Here is a 19,623-nt window from a genome sequence, read left to right on the forward strand (position 1 = left end):
TACATATTTGATAAAAAAGCCAGTTATTATGTTTTTATTTTTATAAACGCACCTATGAAGGTAATACTTAGTGTAAATTAATTTTTTATAATTATTAATAAAATTTGTAAATTTTTTTTAATATTTGAAAAAAATATATTTATTAATGATGTTTGTTGAAAACAAATTATAAAAACAGGGAAAAAAAAAAAAAAAAAAAAGAAAAAAAAAAAAAACTTATTTAAACTGATTTCTAAATAATATGCACGATTTAAAAAAAAAAAGAAAAAAAAAAAAAAAAAATTTATATTGCATGTGAATAGCCTATTTATAAATTTGTTATTTAAAAATTCAATTAATATAAATATTTTTTATATGAATTTAACACATGTGCACATATGAACCTTTTTTTTTTTTCTTTAATATAAATATTTTGTCTAAACAGTATATTTTGAAAAAAACATTTTCGAAACATTAAAATAAAACAATGAATCAATAGAATTAATTATTTTAATAATTTAAAAGTGTATTACAATTATATATTTTTATATTTGCTTTTTTCATTTATGTTTTATATGTTGTATAATAAAAAATGTTAACGGATGAATTAATAAAGGAAAATGTGAAAGAAATTTTTCTCTCCTACAACGATATGAGTAAATAATCTTTGTGATTATGCGTAAAATTAACAGTTATTTTCTTATCTATTTATATTTAAATATTAATTTAATTAAATTTGTAGTACGAGATGATCAAAGTGAAACAAGTGTTGAATCATATAAAGACGTAAATAATTTTTTAGAAGATTCAGATAATGAATCATATTTCACATATTCAAATGAAAGTGATAGTTCCAGTATTTATAACTCTGATACGACAGATGAAAAAAATATTAAAATTTATTCATATGTTAGTAGAAGTTTTATACCAAAAAAAGATAAAAAATATAAAAAGTTTCATACAGTTAGCTATATAAATAATATGAACAGGTAATAATAAAAAAATAGCAAAATTTTTTTTTTAGTAATAATAAAAACTAAAATTAAAGTGATTACTTATCTTAATTCTTAAATATTTTATTTTTGTTATTTATTTTTATTTTATATTCATAAAAGCATTGTTAATTTCCCACTTAAAAATTATGGTAGCATACTCATTTCCGATAAAATAAGGTTATTTTCTACATTTTCTTCTCACTATAATTGTATTGACTTTGTGCACACAAATAAAAATGTATTCGTAGTTTTGAAATAATTATAGATCCTTTTTTATTTTTATGAATATATACATTTATTAAAAATATATGTATTAATCTCAAATATAAAAAAATATTTGCATTTTTACATTAGAAAGATAAAAAATTACCAATGGAAACCACCAGGAAAAAATATTCCTTCCATTTCCTCAATAAAATTATCTCATAAAAAAGCTTGGGATATAGGAAAAGAAGGCATAAAAAAAAAAAATATATTTATATATATAAATAACTTATTTCACAAAATAATCCTATATATATTATATTATTAATTTAAATCTATAAAAGTCACTAAAATAAAGGTTTTATCTTTTTTTCGTTTAATAGGATGTAATGGATTACTTATTGAAAATTTACTTGAAAGTTATAAAAAAAAAAAATTAAACTATATTGTGTTAGATGGAACAAATATAGGTATTATAATATATATATAAGAGAAAAACATATTTATTCTTTTAAATAAACTTATGTATATATTATTTCAAATAAGTTTATTAAAATTTTAATTTTAGTCAATTATCTTTATTTAAATTTCTAATTTAAATATTATTATTGTTATTTTTATAAATATATTATTTATGTAACAATATATTACTTCAGAAAATTTTTTAACAGTGTATACTCATTCATACCAAGACACAATTAAAGGTGTAAACTCAAGTATATTGAACACTTTCAGGTAAATTTGATAAAAATCCTTTTTATTATCAAATAAATAAATGTACATATATACATATATATATATATATTTCTTTTAAATTAATAATGTAGTTTTTACGATTTAGAAGAAGCTCATTTCTTATATGATATTAAAAGTATTCACATATATAAAGATATAAAAAAAAAAAAAAAAACCATTATATTAAAAGATTTAAACGATAATTTTTTTAATGCCATATTGGTTTGTATGAATGAGATAATCATTTATTTGAAAATATTTAATTTAAAAAAAAGTCTATTAAATAAATCCAATAAAAAAAAAAAAAAAAAAAACTTAGATGAGGAGATTTACTTTGTTAAATCTGTTAAAAATGAGAATAATCTATATAAAAATAGAATAAAAGATGTTATATCCGCTAATAAAAGAAAAAGTATAAAATATAATTTTACTGATGTAAAAAATATAGAAAAGGGAAATGTAAACAATTTAATTTGTTTGGATGAAAATAATGATCATATTAAAGACAAGTTAAAATTGTCTAAAAAATTTCCATCGAATAACTCTGAAAAATTTTGTTATAAATATCTATGTGATGCGTTGAAAAAAGAAGAAAATGAATTAAAAGAGTTTAATAAAAATGATGATAATGCTAAAAATGAATATACATCTCATACATCAGATAGCAATGAACAGTAAATTCCCATATTAAATTTATTAATAGTGACAATAATATATCTCATAAATATTTTGAAAATATTCATAACAATTTCAAAAAGAAAAAATAGAATGATTTTAATTATAATACAATTTCATATATATATATATATATAATAAAAATGGAATTAATAACAATAATAATAATAATAATAATAATAATAATAATAATAATTTTACTAAGGCAAAAATTATAATATAGCAATAATAAATATAATATAAAGAATACTTCAAAAACGTAGTGTGTTAACAGAAGTATTTTTCGTATTCTATTATAACATTTTAAATTATTTAATTTTAATTAAAAAATTTAGTATATTTAGTTAAAAACTAATAATGAATTATTATATTTTTTTATATTATTACTACAAAAATTAAAATAAGAAATTATAATATAAATATATCATTTTAAGTTAGTAAAAATTAAAAAAAAAATCTAAATATCTGAAAAAAATTACGAAATATTGACGATTTAAAAAAAATAATTTTTAATTTTTATATATACAACAAGTTCCACAAAATTTGATAATATATATATTCATGAACAAAATATATAAGTAAAAATAAAAGGGATTATAAAAAATGTTAAATACTGAAAAGAAGAAAATAATATGCTTCTTAAAGTATTCTAAAATATTTTTAACATATATATATATATATATATATCAATTTTTAAACATACTCAATTGAATTTAAAAAATCCATGATATTAAAATTACAAATATATAAACGAAAAAAGAAAAAAGAAAAATGCAAAATAAAAAGGAGATGGAATAAATAAAAATGTGTGAACAATGAAACCAATAAATAAAAGTTAATATATTTTAATAATTATTTTTGAAATGTATACATCTGCGTAACAATTAAAACATAAATATATAATAATAATAATAAAGTTAAATAATATCAAATTTGCATCATTTAAAAATATTCATAAAAAGTTTATTTAAAACATAAAATAATAATATAATGAAATATTAAAAAAAAAAATTTTTCTTTTTTTATAAATTTTGTATTATAAATTAAAAAAAATAATTTATCAACTTAAATTGGTTCAGTTATCGCTTTTTTAATTTTAAAATATAATTATTATACTGAGCCTAAAAAATAAAAAAAAATGTATACATTATAAATAGAAAAATATGAACAAAATTGTATAAAAAAATAAAGAATAATATATTTGTATTTAATGAGTAAAAAAAAAAGAAATTACTTCCAATGTTTTTAATTTTATGCAACTTTCCGGAATTTCTTGATAATTTAATTTCTGATCTATAAAAAATTAGATAATATAATATTGAGATTACAAAAATAATATTAATATATAATTGTAATCAAATAAATAATGTATTAAAAATGTAAATTAAAGAAAAAAAAAAAAGAGAATTACTATATTTAGATTTTTCTTTGTAATAATCATTTTTTATTTTTTTTGACAAAATAAGGCATTCGTGTTCATAATATTTATATTCTACTTCATATTCAATCTACAAAAAAAAAAATTTTTTTAATAAATATGAATCAAAAAAATGAAATAGAATAAATGAAAAATAAAAAAATAACCTGAAAACGTGAGTCACTATTTCTAGGATAAGTATAATTAAAAGTTCTTTTTGTATAAAAACGAACTTTATTTAAAGTAGTATAATTTATTGTATCAAAATAACTCGTTTTTTGAAGAGAATAAACTGCCTATTTATAAAAAAGAGGAAAATTTTTTCGTGATTATATTAATGAATATTCTTATATATTTAATTTTTTTTTTTTTTTTTTTTTTAAATAAATAAATTTACGCTATATATTAATATATAAGAATAACATGAATATATACATATAAGTATACAAATTCATTATATCAATAATTTCAAAATAAGTATATGAAAATAAAATTACATTAAAATATTTTTATATTTTTACTTTAGGATGTTCAAAATGGCTCGATAAAAAAAAAATAATAAACATTATTAAAAATATTAATATTTGAATTAATGAATAATTTCTTTGGCTATTATTAACATTATTATTAGTAGTAGTATATGCTCTATTAGAATTGATATTGGTTCTAAAAGTTCTATTATTACATGTAGCAAAATTTATGCCAAAAAAATTACGAAAAAGATCTTCGGGTGTAAATGAATCATCATTGTAATAATAATGAGTTGTTCTAAAGTTTTGATGTATATCTTCCTCGGAATTATTATCATATTCATATCTTTTTTCTTTATTTATTAAATGTTGAAATGCTTTGGAAACTTTCTTAAAAGCTTCTTCTGCTCCTTTTTCTTTATTTTTATCTGGATGATATAATTTAGCTAATTTTTTATATGCACTTCTAATAGTTTCATCATTACTATTTTTAGGTATACCTAAAATTTCATAATAATTATTTGTTTTTAAAATTTTTTCCATTAAATCATTTTTTTTTTTATGACGTTCATGCATTCTATTTTGATTTTCTCTATAAATATCATTATTATTTGTTACTTTTTCTGTTCCTATATTTTCAGTTTTTTTTAATTCTTCTTCGCATATTTTTAGTTTATCATTTATTTCCATATCTGGAAACATTCGTTTTGCTTTCAAAAATAACTTTTTTGCATGAGCATAATTTCCTATATTCATATATTTCAAAGCTAAATTGAAGCATTCAAAAGCTTCTTCTTTATTTCCTATCATTGTTTATCTGTTGTTATGTTTGGTCTTCTTTTTTCTTTTCTTAATTTCCTATGTTTTATTATATTTTATTATTTTATTTTTCTGTGTTGTTCTATATTATATTTTTCTAATTTTCACTTTTAGAAATATTTATTTATAAACATAACAGAATATCCTTTATTAAGTTTTATCTTCCTCTCTTAAAAATTTATAATGATAATGTAGTACAAAACATGGCATAACTTTAATTTGAATTTATATATTATGTTAACAAAAAATGATTAACATATCTAAAAATATGTTATTAATTATTTTTTTTTATTATGTTTTTTTTTTTTTTTTTTTGATATCTTAGCTTATAAAATATTTATTCTTTAAATTTTTTTTTTTTTTTAGTATATATATTTTTAAATATTTGTTACATTCTTATAATTCTTTGTTTTAATTGTATATGTTTACTTATGACTGATACTTTTTAAAATATGTGTTGAGAAGGAATAAAGTCTCTCCTTACGTTAAACAAAATAAAAATAAAACACCTGTATAAATATTAAAATTATTATGAAAAAATTATAATATTTATTAAAAAGAAAAATTATCTTGTAATGATACAATATGCCTCAAATTCCAAGATGGACAATAAATTTTAGCATCATTTAACTTTTTATGTAATATTCCTTTTTATTTTTTTTAAAAAAGTTTTATATGTAAAAAATATTAATAAACAAAAAAAAAAAAAAAAAAATATACATATAAGTTTCCATAGATATATTTATATATACATAAAAAACGAAAAAATATAAAATGATTTTACATATGCTATTTTACTGTTTAAATTTTTTTTTTTTTTGATGAATTTTTATTTTTTTAACATTTTTAATAACTCTTTTCTTATACTTTTAAATATTTTAAAATGAAACTTCATTAAAAAAAAAAAAAATTTATAATCTGAATTTATTTATTTTTCTCTTTTTGATTCTTTTTTTTTTTTCTTTTTTTTTTTTTTTTTTTTTTAAATATACAAAATTAATAAAATATAAAAAAGTAATAAAAATTAATAAAATTATAATTAATATAAAATAAAAAAAATAATAAAATTTAAAAATGAAGAAATGTTAAAATTTATAAGTTAAATATATGCAATTTTAGAAAATGTACTTTTATAAATTAAACTGTGCAGAAATATCTATTTTCTATTATTAACTATATATAAAATAACAGTAATTATATACTATAATCATTAAAAATATGGACAATCATAAATGTTAAAATAATAAAAAGATCGTATATACAGTTGCTCTGCTAAAAGCGCTACATATTTTTATATTATTTATAAGATAAATCTTATTGGTAATCTTTTTCTTTTTTAATTTTTTAAGCAAAAAAAAAAATATGTAAATCATAGAGATTTAAGCTTAAATATGTATAGAATTGTGAATTTTAAAAATTGAGAATTCCTAAAAAGTATTTATAACTGGTGCATAAAAAAAAAAAAAATAAATTCTTAGTTTTTTTTTAATTCTCTTTTTTTTAAAATCTAATATCTCTTTTTTTACAATATTTATGGTATTTTCATTGTTTTAAAAAAAAATTTAAGTATTATAATTTTATTTAAAGTTATAAACATAAGAAAATTAATTTGGCATAACGTATATATTAGTAAAAATATAAAATATATAAATTTTCCATATAAAACAAATTATACTGTTTTTTTCATTTTTATTATAAAAAAAATTTTTTTTTTTTTTTTTTTTTTTTTGAAAATATATCATATCAATTGTAATAAATATAAATATCAACAGTATAAATGTTATGAATTTATTTAAACATGCTGATTCATAAAAATCCATTGTCTCTTTTTTTTTTTTTTTTTTTATCTAAATAAGTCTTAATAATTTTATTCTTACCAAAAAAAAAAGTGTCATTTTAAATTAAAAAAATAAAATTAAAAAGAATAAATAAGGATGAAAAAAGAAGTTGAATGTGTAAAATTATTTGTCTATCAATTATTGAATAAAAATTAAAATATCTAATATTTGAAGAGTGGTGTAGTATGAAATGTGTTACACTTTTACAACGGCAATTTTAAAAAAATTTGAGAATAAAAAAAAGTTACCTTTTTCATTAATGTATACTTATATACGTATACAATAATAAAATTTTATACTATGCTTAAAAGAAAAAAATATACTTTTTTTCTTTTTTTTAATTTTAACATGCTTTAATCATGCAAATAAAAAAGAAAAAAATTTGAAAATAATTAACAAAAATGTAAAAGTATATAATGTTGGGTTTTTTATTTTTTTTCGGTTTAAATATACAAAACTTAAAATTAATTTTATTTGAATATATAAGATGAATAAGGATAATTAATATAACTTTAGTTCTTATTGACTCTAGTGTAAGAGCATTGTAAAAAAAATTATCATTTCTTTTAATTATTGAAGAAAAAAAAGATTGAAAGAGTAAAAAGGTAAAAAATATAAAAACAGTAAGTTTGTAATTTTCTCATTTTTTTTTTTTTATTTTCTTTTTACTTTTTTACGTAAACTTTGATCTTAATATATATTATATTATAAATAAAAAATTATATGATAATTTGTGCTATTTATTGAGAAAAGCTAAGTAACTTTCAATTTTAAGTATTTTTGAGAACAATTTTTTTTTTTTATTAAATATATAAAATGAAGAAATATATTCTAAAAAGGTAAGTTTAAATAAAAAGTTTTTTTTTTTTTTTCAAAAGCAATATTATGGAATTCTTTTTTTTTTTAATCTTAAAGTTGTAAGAAAATTTTAAGTTTCCTCGTAAATAATATATTAAATTAAATAAAAAATAGTAATTATTTGTGTAAAAAAAAAAAAAAAAAAAGTTAAAAAAAAGAGCTCATCATTAAAATTTAAGATGTGTTATATATTTATTATCAAATATATTAATTTCTATTAATGAAAAACTATTTACACACTTTATTATTAAGAAGTACTATCCATGTAAAATATTTTATGGTACACACAACAGAGAAAATATATCTACATTTATATATATATATATGTGTACTCTGTAAATACAAGAAAAATTTTATTATTCATATTATAAATATGATTTTTTCAAAAAAAGTGTTTCATTGAAAGTTTCACAAAAATTTAATATTTTCTTAGCCTTGTTTTTTTTGTAATACCTATATTTTCATTTTAAAAATTTGCCTTAAGATAAATATTCGTGTAGATTAATATAAAAAGAGTAATGATCTTAATTTTTAATTTACTTAAATAATGCTTTTAAAGTTATTTTTAAAATTTTAATTTGTTTTTTTTTTTTTTTTTTTTCTTTAACAAAAAGTTTGAAATGTATATGCATAAATACAAAAATATATATATATATATATATATATATATATATATATATATATTTAAAATTATCTGCAATTGATAGTATTTAAACAAAATAATCCTAAATGTTTATTTTTTTCGCTTTTATATCTTTTATTTTAATCATTAATTTAATTTGAAAATAATGAATTTTAAAATGTAATTTCAATATTATTTTTACTTATTTTTAAGTATTTTTAATTTTTTTTTTTTTTTTCTTTTTATTTTTCATAAGATGCTGTATATTTTTTATGTTTTTTCTTTAATTTTCATTAAATTTCAATGTTATAAAGACATCAATAACCCTCGGTTTTTAAAAATATATGAGACTGATAATAATAAATTAATAGGTAAAAATTATAGAATTTTATCAAAGTCCAAAGTAAATAAGACAAATAATATTGAAGAATTAGCAAATAATTATAAGCCCCTATTTGATGTCTATGAAATATCAGAAAACTTTAAAAAACAAAGAGATAAAAAAAAAAATTTAAAGAAAAAAAGAAAAAAAAAAAATGTCAATCTGAATACACTTCCTGTATTTTTGAGTTCTGGAATCAATGAAAGATTTGATTTAAACAGTGAAGAGAAAGCAGATAAGGAAAATCAATATATAACACGTAAGTTTAATCATTATACAATTGTGACAAATTCGGATGAATTGCTGAAAGATATCTCAATTGATGCATCAGATATATCTAAGCTTAGCATAAACAGTTTAAACATACCATATAATGAAAACACAAAAGATTTATTTACTCACCAAAGACATATATTAATAGAAAATAAAGGAAAACAAAAATATAAAATAGTTTTAATGACAAAAGATCATAAATTTGTTGATTTAAATAATTCATCTCCTCATGTAAAAGCAAATTTTATTGAAAAAGAAAAAGATATTGAAGAAGAAAAAAATATTGAAGAAGAAAAAAATATTGAAGAAGAAAAAAATATTGAAAATTTATCAAATACGCATACTAATTTATATGATGGATTTGGAAAACTACATTTTGATAGTGTTTCTAATAATAAAAAAGAAAATAATTCTGTTAAAGAAAAGGGTAATGAAAAAAGAGATATTCACAATAACAATAATAATAACAATAATAATAACAATAATAATAATTCTCAAGGTGTCTTAAAAAAAGTTTTAAATTTTTTAAGTTTTAGAAGTGATCCTCACGATAATGAAAATCCTTCAAATGGAACTACAAATAAAAATGAAAATAATGATAAAAAAGAGGATTTAAATTCTCATAAAAATAATGAAAATGTTAATGAAAGTCAAAATGATAGTACTGATAATACAGGTATTAAAAACTCAAGCATTGAAAAATTATTAGATCAGTACCTGCTAAATTTAAAAAATCAAAATTCTAAAACACAAGAGTTAATACTTGTGCTCAAAGGAGAATTAGATTTACATTCCACACATATGAAAAATATTATATCAGAGACAAAAAATAAGCTAGAAAGCTACATAAAAAAGAATTTTAAGGATGTAGATAAAATTTCTTATGATATATCATCCCCAATAAATTTTATATGTTTTTTTGTGCCAAACGTTTTTAATATGAATAATTTGGATTTATTAAAAGAAGCTTTAACTATAGTTCAAAACGAATTAAAAGAATATACTGAAAGCTGGAATTTTTCTAATACATATACAGTTGATGAAATAAATGATATAAATGAAGAAGAAAATAAAAACAAAAAGAAAAAAAAATATAAAAAAAAAAAAAAAAAATTATATGAAGTAAAATATTCTTTTTTAAATAAATTTTTTAATTTAAATTCATTATTATCACTAGCTGGTATTGGTAAAAATAAATCCTCAGATATTGAAAGAGAAATATTAAGTTTTTTACCAAAGGAATTAAGAGATTATTCTACATGGAATTTATCCATAATAAGAGTATTTAATGCTTGGTTTTTGGCAGGTTATGGAAATAAAAATATAAAGGTGTGTATAATAGATTCAGGTGTTGATTTACAACATGTTGATTTAATTAAAAATCTCTATGTTCCTAAATATGATGAAAGATATGATATGACAGAAGAATTTTATGATTTCATGGTTGAACACCCAAATGATTCAACTGGGCATGGAACTCATGTTACTGGAATAATTGGTGGTGAAGCAAACGATTTAGGTGTAGTTGGTGTGGCTCCTAATGTCACTTTAATTTCACTACGTTTTATTGATGGTAAAAATTTTGGAGGTAGTTTCCATGCAATTAAAGCTTTAAATGTTTGCATAATAAATAAAACTCCAATTATTAATGCAAGTTGGGGATCTAATAAATTTGATTCTAATTTACATTTAGCCGTTGAAAGATTAAAATATACATTAAATGGAAAAGGAAGTGTTTTTATATCTGCTGCAGGAAACAAATCTAAAAATAACGATATTTATCCATTATATCCTTCTAGCTTTAAATTACCTCATGTATTAAGGTATAATTTTTTTTCATATATTAATTAAATTTTACCTTAAATAATTTGATATTTTTTTCTGAAAATTTTACTTATATTTAAAGTATTGCAAAATTTATTTTCATGTTTATTTTTATAATTTTTTTTTTTTTTTTTTTTTCGTAGTGTTGCATCAATAAGTAAAAATTTAGAAATATCTTTATTTTCTAATTATGGAGAAAATAGTGTACATATCATGGCACCAGGGTATCAAATATATTCTACTATGCCTAATAACTTATACAAATTAAATACAGGAACATCTATGGCAGCTCCTCATGTATGTGGTGTTAGTGCTTTAATATACTCTGTCTGTTATAATCAAGGTTATATACCTCAAGCAGAAGATGTCTTAGATATTATAATTAGAACATCAATTCATGTTGTATCAAGAGAAAAGAAAACAATTCATGATGGTCTGGTGAATGCAGAAGCAGCTGTATTAACCACTTTATTAGGGGGTTTGTGGATGCAGATTGATTGCCATTTTGTGAAATTTTATTTAGATAAAGGAAAAAAAAAACACATACCAATAGTATTTTCAGCTTATAAAAAAGGAATATATGAAACAAATATAGTCATAGCAATTATGTCTGCTGATAAATCTTCTAACGTTTATGGAGAAGTTCATATTCCTATTAAAATAATAACAGATTCGAAATTTCCTAAATTTAAAGAATCACCAAAACTTGGTAAGAAGTATGTTATTGATTCAAATGAAGCCAAGCATGATGAATTGTTATCTTATATTTGTGAAAATTCTATATTTAATTTGCAAGAATATGATGACAACTATCTTATTGTTATATTAATTGTTCTGTTGTCAGTATCATTTATATCCGTGTTAGTAGGAACTATTTATTTTAAAAAAAAAGTACATAGGAATTCAGATGATAAAAATAATGAAAATTTTTATGAAGAGAAAGAAGTTCAAAATAACTATTTGGATACAAGTAGCAAAGAGATTGAGGAAAATAACAAAAATTTGATGAATAATAATAACAATAATAAAAAAAATATAGATGAAAATTTAAATGAAAAGGACAAAATTAAAAATGAAAAATCTCATTATTTTCAGGAATCAAAACAACCTCTATTAGAACGTGATGAAATTAAAATTTCATCAGGTGAAATTATTAATTCACATGATAATTCCCATATGTTTATTGTAGAAGACTAGATCATCTAAAAAAAGATAATGGTAAAATATATATATATATAAGAAAAAAAAAAAAAATTATAATAGCATCTAAATGGGGAACCTTCAGAAGACAATATTTCAGAAAACCTTAAAAACTTTTATAAAAAGGTATATATTATATATAATAGAAATTAAAGAGAACATATTTAAATTAATATTTTTTATATTTATAATATTTCATAAAATTTTCTCATCGTCTTAATAATTATTTTATTGCTATATTTATTCTTTTTCATATATTTTTTATTCTTACAATTTTTTACATAACTAAATTCTTTTTTTTAATATTAATTATTCACATTCTTTGTAGTCTACAATTCTTTTTTCGACTTTTCTTAGAACATTGATTTTATTTTAATATTTGTAAAATTTGACATTTTTTCTTTTTTTTTTTTTTTTTTTTGTTAAAATATTATTTACCTTTTATTCTTTTGATATGTTTTTTATTCTTTTAATTTATGAAAAAAAAAAATAAAATAATAAAATAAAAATACAGAGATAATATTTTTTAATTTTTTTTAAAATATTAGAAATTATAATCTTAGGAATTTTTAAAATAAAATATTTTTCAATATATAATAATATGAAAAAATTTATAGAAAATTTTTCAACTTGATAAATATATTTTTTTATATTATTTCTTTAATATAATAAAATAATATAAAATAAAATATCTCTATTAATTTTTTTTATTAAATAATCAATTGTAATAAAAAAATTGTTAACTTCATATTATAAAAAATGCTAATTTTATATTAAAAAAATTGATAATTTTAATATTAAAAAAATTGATAATTTAAAATTGTAAGGGTGCACTGTACAAACCTTTTGTGCAAGGGTAAGGCAACGCGTGAAAGGTTATATGAAGCAAGCTTCAAATTATCCTTTCCCCTATCAAAAATTTATGTGAAATTGATAAGGTCTCTATTGAGACCATATCAGCTATCACGCTGATAAGAACAGGTACTACAAATTGATCTTAGCCAAGAGGCCGAGAAGGGGTAATATATACTATTTGTAATTTTTCATTATGTATATTTTTCCCTATGAAAGTTGTACTTATTCATGATTTATTTTTTTCTTATATTTTTGAAAGAAAAATGATAAAGAATTTATATATATATATATATATTAATTAAAAAGAAAAAAATAAAATAATATAAAAGTTAAATATATTTAAAATTCTAAATTTAAATCTTGTCAAAATAATAATTGTTCTTTTAATTTCTTTATATTTTTATTTAAATATTTAAATTTTTTTTCCTTTTTTTTTTAAATCCCATAAGTGAAAAAAAAAAAAAAAAAAAAAAAAAAAAAAGAATAGCTAAGAATATAAAAGAAAAAAATCTAAAAATTTAAAATGATAAAACAATTTTATAATGTTTTAAAATGTAAAATAATTAAACATATTTTTCCCTTTAGAAAAAAAAAAAAAAAAAGTTTAATTACACAAATACCATATATAAAAAATGAAAAATACACATATATTATATAAAAATAATTCTATAATAGCATACATTTATTTTATAAAAAAAAATTAATTTATTTTTTGTATAAATATATCTTTATTTTAATATGAAATGGATAAGTAGGTTAGTGGGTACAACAAAAAGATATAATAATAATGTAAAAAAGAATATTTTTATTGAAAATATATGTCAGTATAGCTCAAAAAATGAAATAAACAACAAAAAGAAAAATGAATACATTTTATCATTAGATGAAGCATTATATTTGTCTAAAGAAATGGGTATTAAGACAACAACAGAAGTACAAAAAATTATTATGAAGTCACCTCCTTTTTCATCAGATGCAAGCCCCTTTATTATTGAAAACTTTTTAAGTAATATAAAAAAAGATGATTTAGATGAAATAAAAAAAATCGATGAAAAAATTGAAGATTTGGAAAAAAAAAAAGATGAAAAAAAAAAGGAAGATACGTTGAATAATTTACACATAAATGAACACGAAAATAAAAATGATAATATTGTAAATAAATTTCTAATTAATAACTTTAATAAAAAAAGGAGCAAAACATTTTTTCATGATAATAAAGAGTGGTTGGAGGAATCAGAAGGAATAGGGACAAATAAAAGATCTTGTGCATATGTATATATAAAAAGAGGTTCTGGTGTAGTGAAAATAAATAATGAAGAAGATTTATATATTAGATGGCCTTATTTCTATAATAGAATTGATGTGATGGAACCATTTTATTTAACAAATACAGCATGTATATACGATGTATTTATAAAATTAAAAGGGGGTGGAATAAGTGGACAATCTAAAGCTGCTAGATTAGCTATAGGAAGAGCCTTGCTAAATGCTTGTCCACTTATTTATAATGATTTAGTACAAAATGATATTTTATATGAAGATATGCGACAAAAGTTTCCTAAAATGCCAGGGAGAAAAAAATCGAGGTCAATGAAACAGTGGTCAAAAAGATGATTATTTAAAATTTTTTTTTTTCTCATAATAGTTTATTTTTGATAATATATAAATAAAAAAAAAAAAAAAATTATAAATTTTAAGGAAAATATAAAGTATATAAATATAGTTAAAGAATAAATAAAGATTATATGATAAAATAATGGTCTAAAAAATTATTTATTTAATATTATTTAATAATTAATATATACTTTTATTATCATATTTTACTTGAATACTAAAATTCAATGAAAAATGGAAATAAATTAAGGAAAAACAAATGAAAGAAAAAAAAAAATACGTAAAAAAATATTAAAATAAAAGAATTATGTTTATCACCTAAAAAAGATTTACAATAGAAAAATAAATTTAGCACAATTACTATTTAAATTTAGAAAAATTTTCATAACGCAATTTAAACTAAGAAGCTATTTAATTATAAATGCAATATAAATAACAAAATAATTTATAAAAATAAAAAAAAAATACATATTAATATAATTATATATTTTAAATAATGGTGATATGAAATAGTAAATTAAACAGAAGTATAAGTAAAATAGACAAAAAACAATAAAAAAATATAGATAGATAATAAGCAAAAAAAAAAAAAAAAAAAAAAAAAAAAAAAAAAAAAAAAAAAAAAAAAAAAAAAATATTACAATTTTATTTATAAAATATTACTTTTTTTTTTTTTTTTATTTATCAGAATTTTCATTATACATTTTTTTTTAATTTTGGTAGCTACTTAATCATAACTTACAATAATATTTTTGTTTCTTTTTTTTATATCATATATCTACCATTACATATACTTTTACTTTCTCTCTCTTCTTTTTGTATTTTAAAATTTAAAGAAACCTTTAAATTTTTATCATTTTCTTTTTCTTTTTCTAGTAAATTCTTCAATTTTTCATTAGACTTTTCTAATTGTTCTTTTGTTACGGAATAAATATCTTTTTTATATCCTTTTTTAATTTTTTCAGTTTTTAATTTCTTTATATTATCATTTTCATTTGTTTTCCAATATTTTCCTAATTCTGCATCTATAGCATTATGAATATATGGACATATAAGAAGGTCTTCTAAAAATTTTGCATAAGTATTTAAACGACTAAAAAGAACAGTACAATTCTTAGGATGTTTTGTTTTTCTATTATTAACAGGAAAAATAATATCAGGAATATAACCATTTAATAATTCTTTTTTTTTAATTTCGGACAAATTTTTATCAAATATAATATTTTTATTTTTTGTATAAAAATTGTAAATGTTTAAATTTTTTATTTCATTTTCTTCTTTTATTTTTAATATAAAATTTTTATCTTTATGATTTAACTTCTCATACTCTTTTTCTAATGATTCCTCCTCCTTTTCTTTTTTTTTCTTTAAATTATTACCTACTTTTTTTTTTGATTTTTCATTTAACTGCATTTTTTTGAGAAAATATTCATCATCATATCCATAATACTTCCTATATAAATCTTCATCTTCATTCATTTCTATTTTTCTTCCATAAAAATAATATTTGCCTCCTTCATCTTTTCTTTTTATTTTATAGGGTTTTTTAAAAAAATATTGATAATCTCTTGCAGCTACTTGTTCTAAATAGTCTTCATAAAACATTACTTCTCCATCGTATATTTTTTTCCTTAAACTTTTTTTTTCTTTTTTACCATTATCATTCTTTAATTTATTAGGTACAAAAATTTTTAAATCACTATTATAATAATCTACCTTATTTTTCTTTTCTCCACTTTCATTATTTATTTTATCATATATTAATTCTCTTTTTAATTTATCAAATTTACCAATTTTAGTGTTTTGAGGATACTTATATGCACATACAGGTAATCTGTTGTATGATTTAACACAATTATCTTCTTTAAATTTTTTATACAGTTCCGTGTAATTTATTCCGTCTTTATAATAGTCAAAATATAATTCATCTAATAGAGACGCAGATGAATCATAAATAAAATTTTTGTTTTTTTTAATTAATGATTTTTCTATATTATTATAATTTATATTTTTATCGAGAATTTCACAGTTGTACAACTTTTCCATTTTTATGTGTAAGAAAAAAAAAAATTTTCATATTATTTTTCTTTTTTTTATTATCTACACTTTTTTTTAATTATTAGGCAAATTAAAACAAATTACATATTATAAAATAATAATTATGTTCTATTTTAATATAAACTCTGTTTTTTTTCTTTATATTTTATCATTCATATATGGGGTGATAAACATTTTTTTTTAATAACAATAAAACTCTCTTTTAAATAAAAAAAAAAAACAAAATATTAAATAAAAAAATATACATTAATATTAATACAATTATAATAATTTAAAATGAAATATTAAATTAAAAAAAAAAAAAATAAAATAAAATAAATAAATAGACATATCTATATATGTACTTTTATATTTTAAATGGGAAATGAGGAAATATTTGAAATAAAATATAATAAAACATCAAACCATTATATATTTATACTAATTTTAAAAAAAACATAAAGAAAAAATTTTAACAACATATATGCATCCAGTGCATTTTTCTATAAAATATGCACACATCACTTGTTATAATTGTTTTTATATGAATAATACAAAAAAAAAATATTCCAATTATTTACATTTCATCTTCCTATAATTTTTTAAAAAAAAGACAAAAGTTTTTATTAATGAATTGGCATAATTCTATATATTTTATTCTTTTCCTTTTTTTTTTTTTTTTTTTTTTTCCCTTTACTAAAAATACATTTTTTGTTATTACATTTATCTTTTTTTCTCTTCTTATTTTGTTTTTCTATATTTTTATTGAAAAAGGGAATCAAATTTCAATATCAGTAAAATTTATAGTAATTCTATAATTATTTAATACATTAATATCATTATAAAAATGTGAATACGGTAAGATAACATATTTTTGCATATTAAAATTTTTTTTATCTGTTATGTTATTTTTATTTTCTTCATTATTAATAATATTATTCTTATGAACAAATAAATTATCATTATTTGCATCTATATCAGACAATGTTTCATTTTCATATAAACTTGAATCATTCAAAATGTTGACATTAATATGAAAATGATCAAATTTATTTTTTTTTAAAGTGTTAAAATAAAATAAAGAACATTTATCATCTATGTTTTTACAATTTTTTATACTTTCATTAAATAAATTCCTAACTTCACATAAAAGCTTTTTTGCACATACATAAAAAAACATAGGAAATATTAATAATCCTAAAGTGTGTTGAGGTATTAAAATTTCGTTCAATGTAAGATACATATATACAAAATTTTCTTCATTTAAGTCGCACTTTTCAAATTCAAAGTACTCATTATTTTCTAATTTTTTTTTCATTTTATATAATTGTGATAATGGTAAAGGTATGCAAATTTTTGACTGTAAAGAAATGGTTTTTATCACTGGAGAATATATCCAAATTCGTGATAATTGAGCATTGCTATTTTTTAAAAAATAATTCGAATTTTCATTTTGATTTACATTATTTATATGAGTTGGACAAATGTCAAAAAATGGTAATGAGTCCATAGATACATAATTACCTATAAATTCTATTGAATTATTTTTACAAGTTTTAAAAAAATTTTTGTTTTCATTATTTATATTTAATAAATCTATATTTAATCTCTGCAAATTATTTAATTGATCTTCTTTATATACTTTATCATTAAGTTCAATGATTTTTTGAATAAATTTACTATCCTTATTAAAATGATGTATGGATGAATAAAAATATTTAAAAAAACGACAACCATAATAACATTCATATTCTAAATTAAAATACAGATATATATTTGGTTTATTTTTAAGTTGATACATTTGTAAATAATCATAATTATTTATAAAATTTTTAAACAAGTAACTACTACACTTACTAAATAAATCATTTCTACATAAATATAGTGAAAAATCATTTTGTAATTTAAAAAGTACTTCACCAGAATTAGTCTTTAATTTTTTTTTAACAAAATCTATATATTTATTATTGTTTTCAAAGTTATATTTTAAAACAGGTACATCAACAAATATTCTATCTGATTTTTTTTTTAGTAACTTTAGATTTTCATGATAATTAAGTTTTAATGCACACATAAATGAGCTCATGAAATTTTCTTCGAATGGTGTAGATGAATTTTCTTCATAAAAAATATTTTCTGATTTATTATTATTTTCCTTTATTTCATTTTCTATTTGATTTAAATTTGCAAAGTTGCTAATACTTCTATTTCTAAAGTTTCTTATAAATATCCTATATTCATTAAGGTTACATTTTTTTTCTTTCCTTTCTTTTAAAATTAAATCTCTTATAAAAAGAAATATCAATGCATTTTTTAAAAATTCTACAAAGTTGTTATCAATAAAATATTTGTCAATTATATCTTTAGATTTATTTAAAGAAAAAAAAATATAAGGATAAAAATTTTTTATTGTATTTAGAAATGACTCATGCTCATATAAAGCAAAGAATCCTTTATTCAATAAAAAAATTAAAAACATTTCAATTATATCTAATAAATTATATAACAACTCGTGGTTTTTTAAATAATTAGGCAAAGAAATATAGCATTTAAGTAATAAATAGAATATATATTCTATCGTTTTAGAATAATCTATATTTTTAGATTCTAAAGAAGAGTTGTTGCTTGTTTCTTTCAGACTTTTCCTTCTTGGAAAACTCAAGTCATTTTCAATAAAGTTTAAATTGTATGCATCGTTATAATTAAATAAAAGAATTACTTCATTATTCTTTTTTTTATTATAGCTAATATTATTATTATTATCTTCATCAATATTATTTTTGTTTAAATTTTCATCAATATTATTTTTGTTTAAATCTTCATCAA

At 17.9% G+C, this 19,623-nt stretch overlaps 6 protein-coding genes and 1 non-coding gene across 7 annotated transcripts in view; 3 read left to right on the top strand and 4 right to left on the bottom strand.

The window, feature by feature from the left end:
• Positions 1-571: 571 nt before the first annotated feature.
• PGAL8A_00364300 (conserved Plasmodium protein, unknown function) lies at positions 572-2,591 on the top strand (the record flags this gene model as incomplete). Its single annotated transcript, XM_028672697.1, has 7 exons — positions 572-635; positions 722-968; positions 1,095-1,151; positions 1,329-1,429; positions 1,562-1,648; positions 1,835-1,913; positions 2,006-2,591. 7 exons carry the CDS (start codon positions 572-574, stop codon positions 2,589-2,591), a joined length of 1,221 nt encoding a protein of 406 aa, XP_028529224.1.
• A 1,076-nt stretch (positions 2,592-3,667) lies between these two features.
• On the bottom strand, positions 3,668-5,285 carry PGAL8A_00364400 (DnaJ protein, putative; the record flags this gene model as incomplete). The annotated part of the gene is made up of 5 exons (XM_028672698.1): positions 3,668-3,709; positions 3,823-3,881; positions 4,000-4,096; positions 4,173-4,301; positions 4,527-5,285. The coding sequence occupies 5 exons, from the start codon at positions 5,283-5,285 to the stop codon at positions 3,668-3,670; spliced, it is 1,086 nt and encodes a 361-aa protein (XP_028529225.1).
• Positions 5,286-8,868: 3,583 nt separating this feature from the next.
• SUB2 (subtilisin-like protease 2, putative) lies at positions 8,869-12,288 on the top strand (the record flags this gene model as incomplete). The annotated part of the gene is made up of 2 exons (XM_028672700.1): positions 8,869-11,090; positions 11,235-12,288. The coding sequence occupies 2 exons, from the start codon at positions 8,869-8,871 to the stop codon at positions 12,286-12,288; spliced, it is 3,276 nt and encodes a 1,091-aa protein (XP_028529226.1).
• Positions 12,289-13,112: 824 nt separating this feature from the next.
• PGAL8A_00364600 lies at positions 13,113-13,312 on the bottom strand. The gene has a single exon (XR_003699233.1). It is a non-coding gene; the product is annotated as a U2 spliceosomal RNA (small nuclear RNA).
• A 572-nt stretch (positions 13,313-13,884) lies between these two features.
• On the top strand, positions 13,885-14,760 carry PGAL8A_00364700 (mitochondrial ribosomal protein S9 precursor, putative; the record flags this gene model as incomplete). Its single annotated transcript, XM_028672701.1, has 1 exon — positions 13,885-14,760. One exon carries the CDS (start codon positions 13,885-13,887, stop codon positions 14,758-14,760), a length of 876 nt encoding a protein of 291 aa, XP_028529227.1.
• A 765-nt stretch (positions 14,761-15,525) lies between these two features.
• PGAL8A_00364800 (conserved Plasmodium protein, unknown function) lies at positions 15,526-16,806 on the bottom strand (the record flags this gene model as incomplete). The annotated part of the gene is made up of 1 exon (XM_028672702.1): positions 15,526-16,806. One exon carries the CDS (start codon positions 16,804-16,806, stop codon positions 15,526-15,528), a length of 1,281 nt encoding a protein of 426 aa, XP_028529228.1.
• A 769-nt stretch (positions 16,807-17,575) lies between these two features.
• The window catches only part of PGAL8A_00364900 (conserved Plasmodium protein, unknown function), a gene marked incomplete at both ends in the record, with an annotated part of 5,455 nt that continues 3,407 nt past the window's right edge, over positions 17,576-19,623 (bottom strand). Inside the window, one exon of the mRNA XM_028672703.1 lies at positions 17,576-19,623. This exon is cut by the window's right edge and continues 1,578 nt beyond it. Coding sequence (XP_028529229.1) covers positions 17,576-19,623 — 2,048 coding nt within the window.

The sequence above is a fragment of the Plasmodium gallinaceum genome, assembly GCF_900005855.1.
Source record: "Plasmodium gallinaceum strain 8A genome assembly, contig: PGAL8A_v1_98, whole genome shotgun sequence".
NCBI classification, from domain to species: Eukaryota; Apicomplexa; class Aconoidasida; order Haemosporida; family Plasmodiidae; genus Plasmodium; species Plasmodium gallinaceum.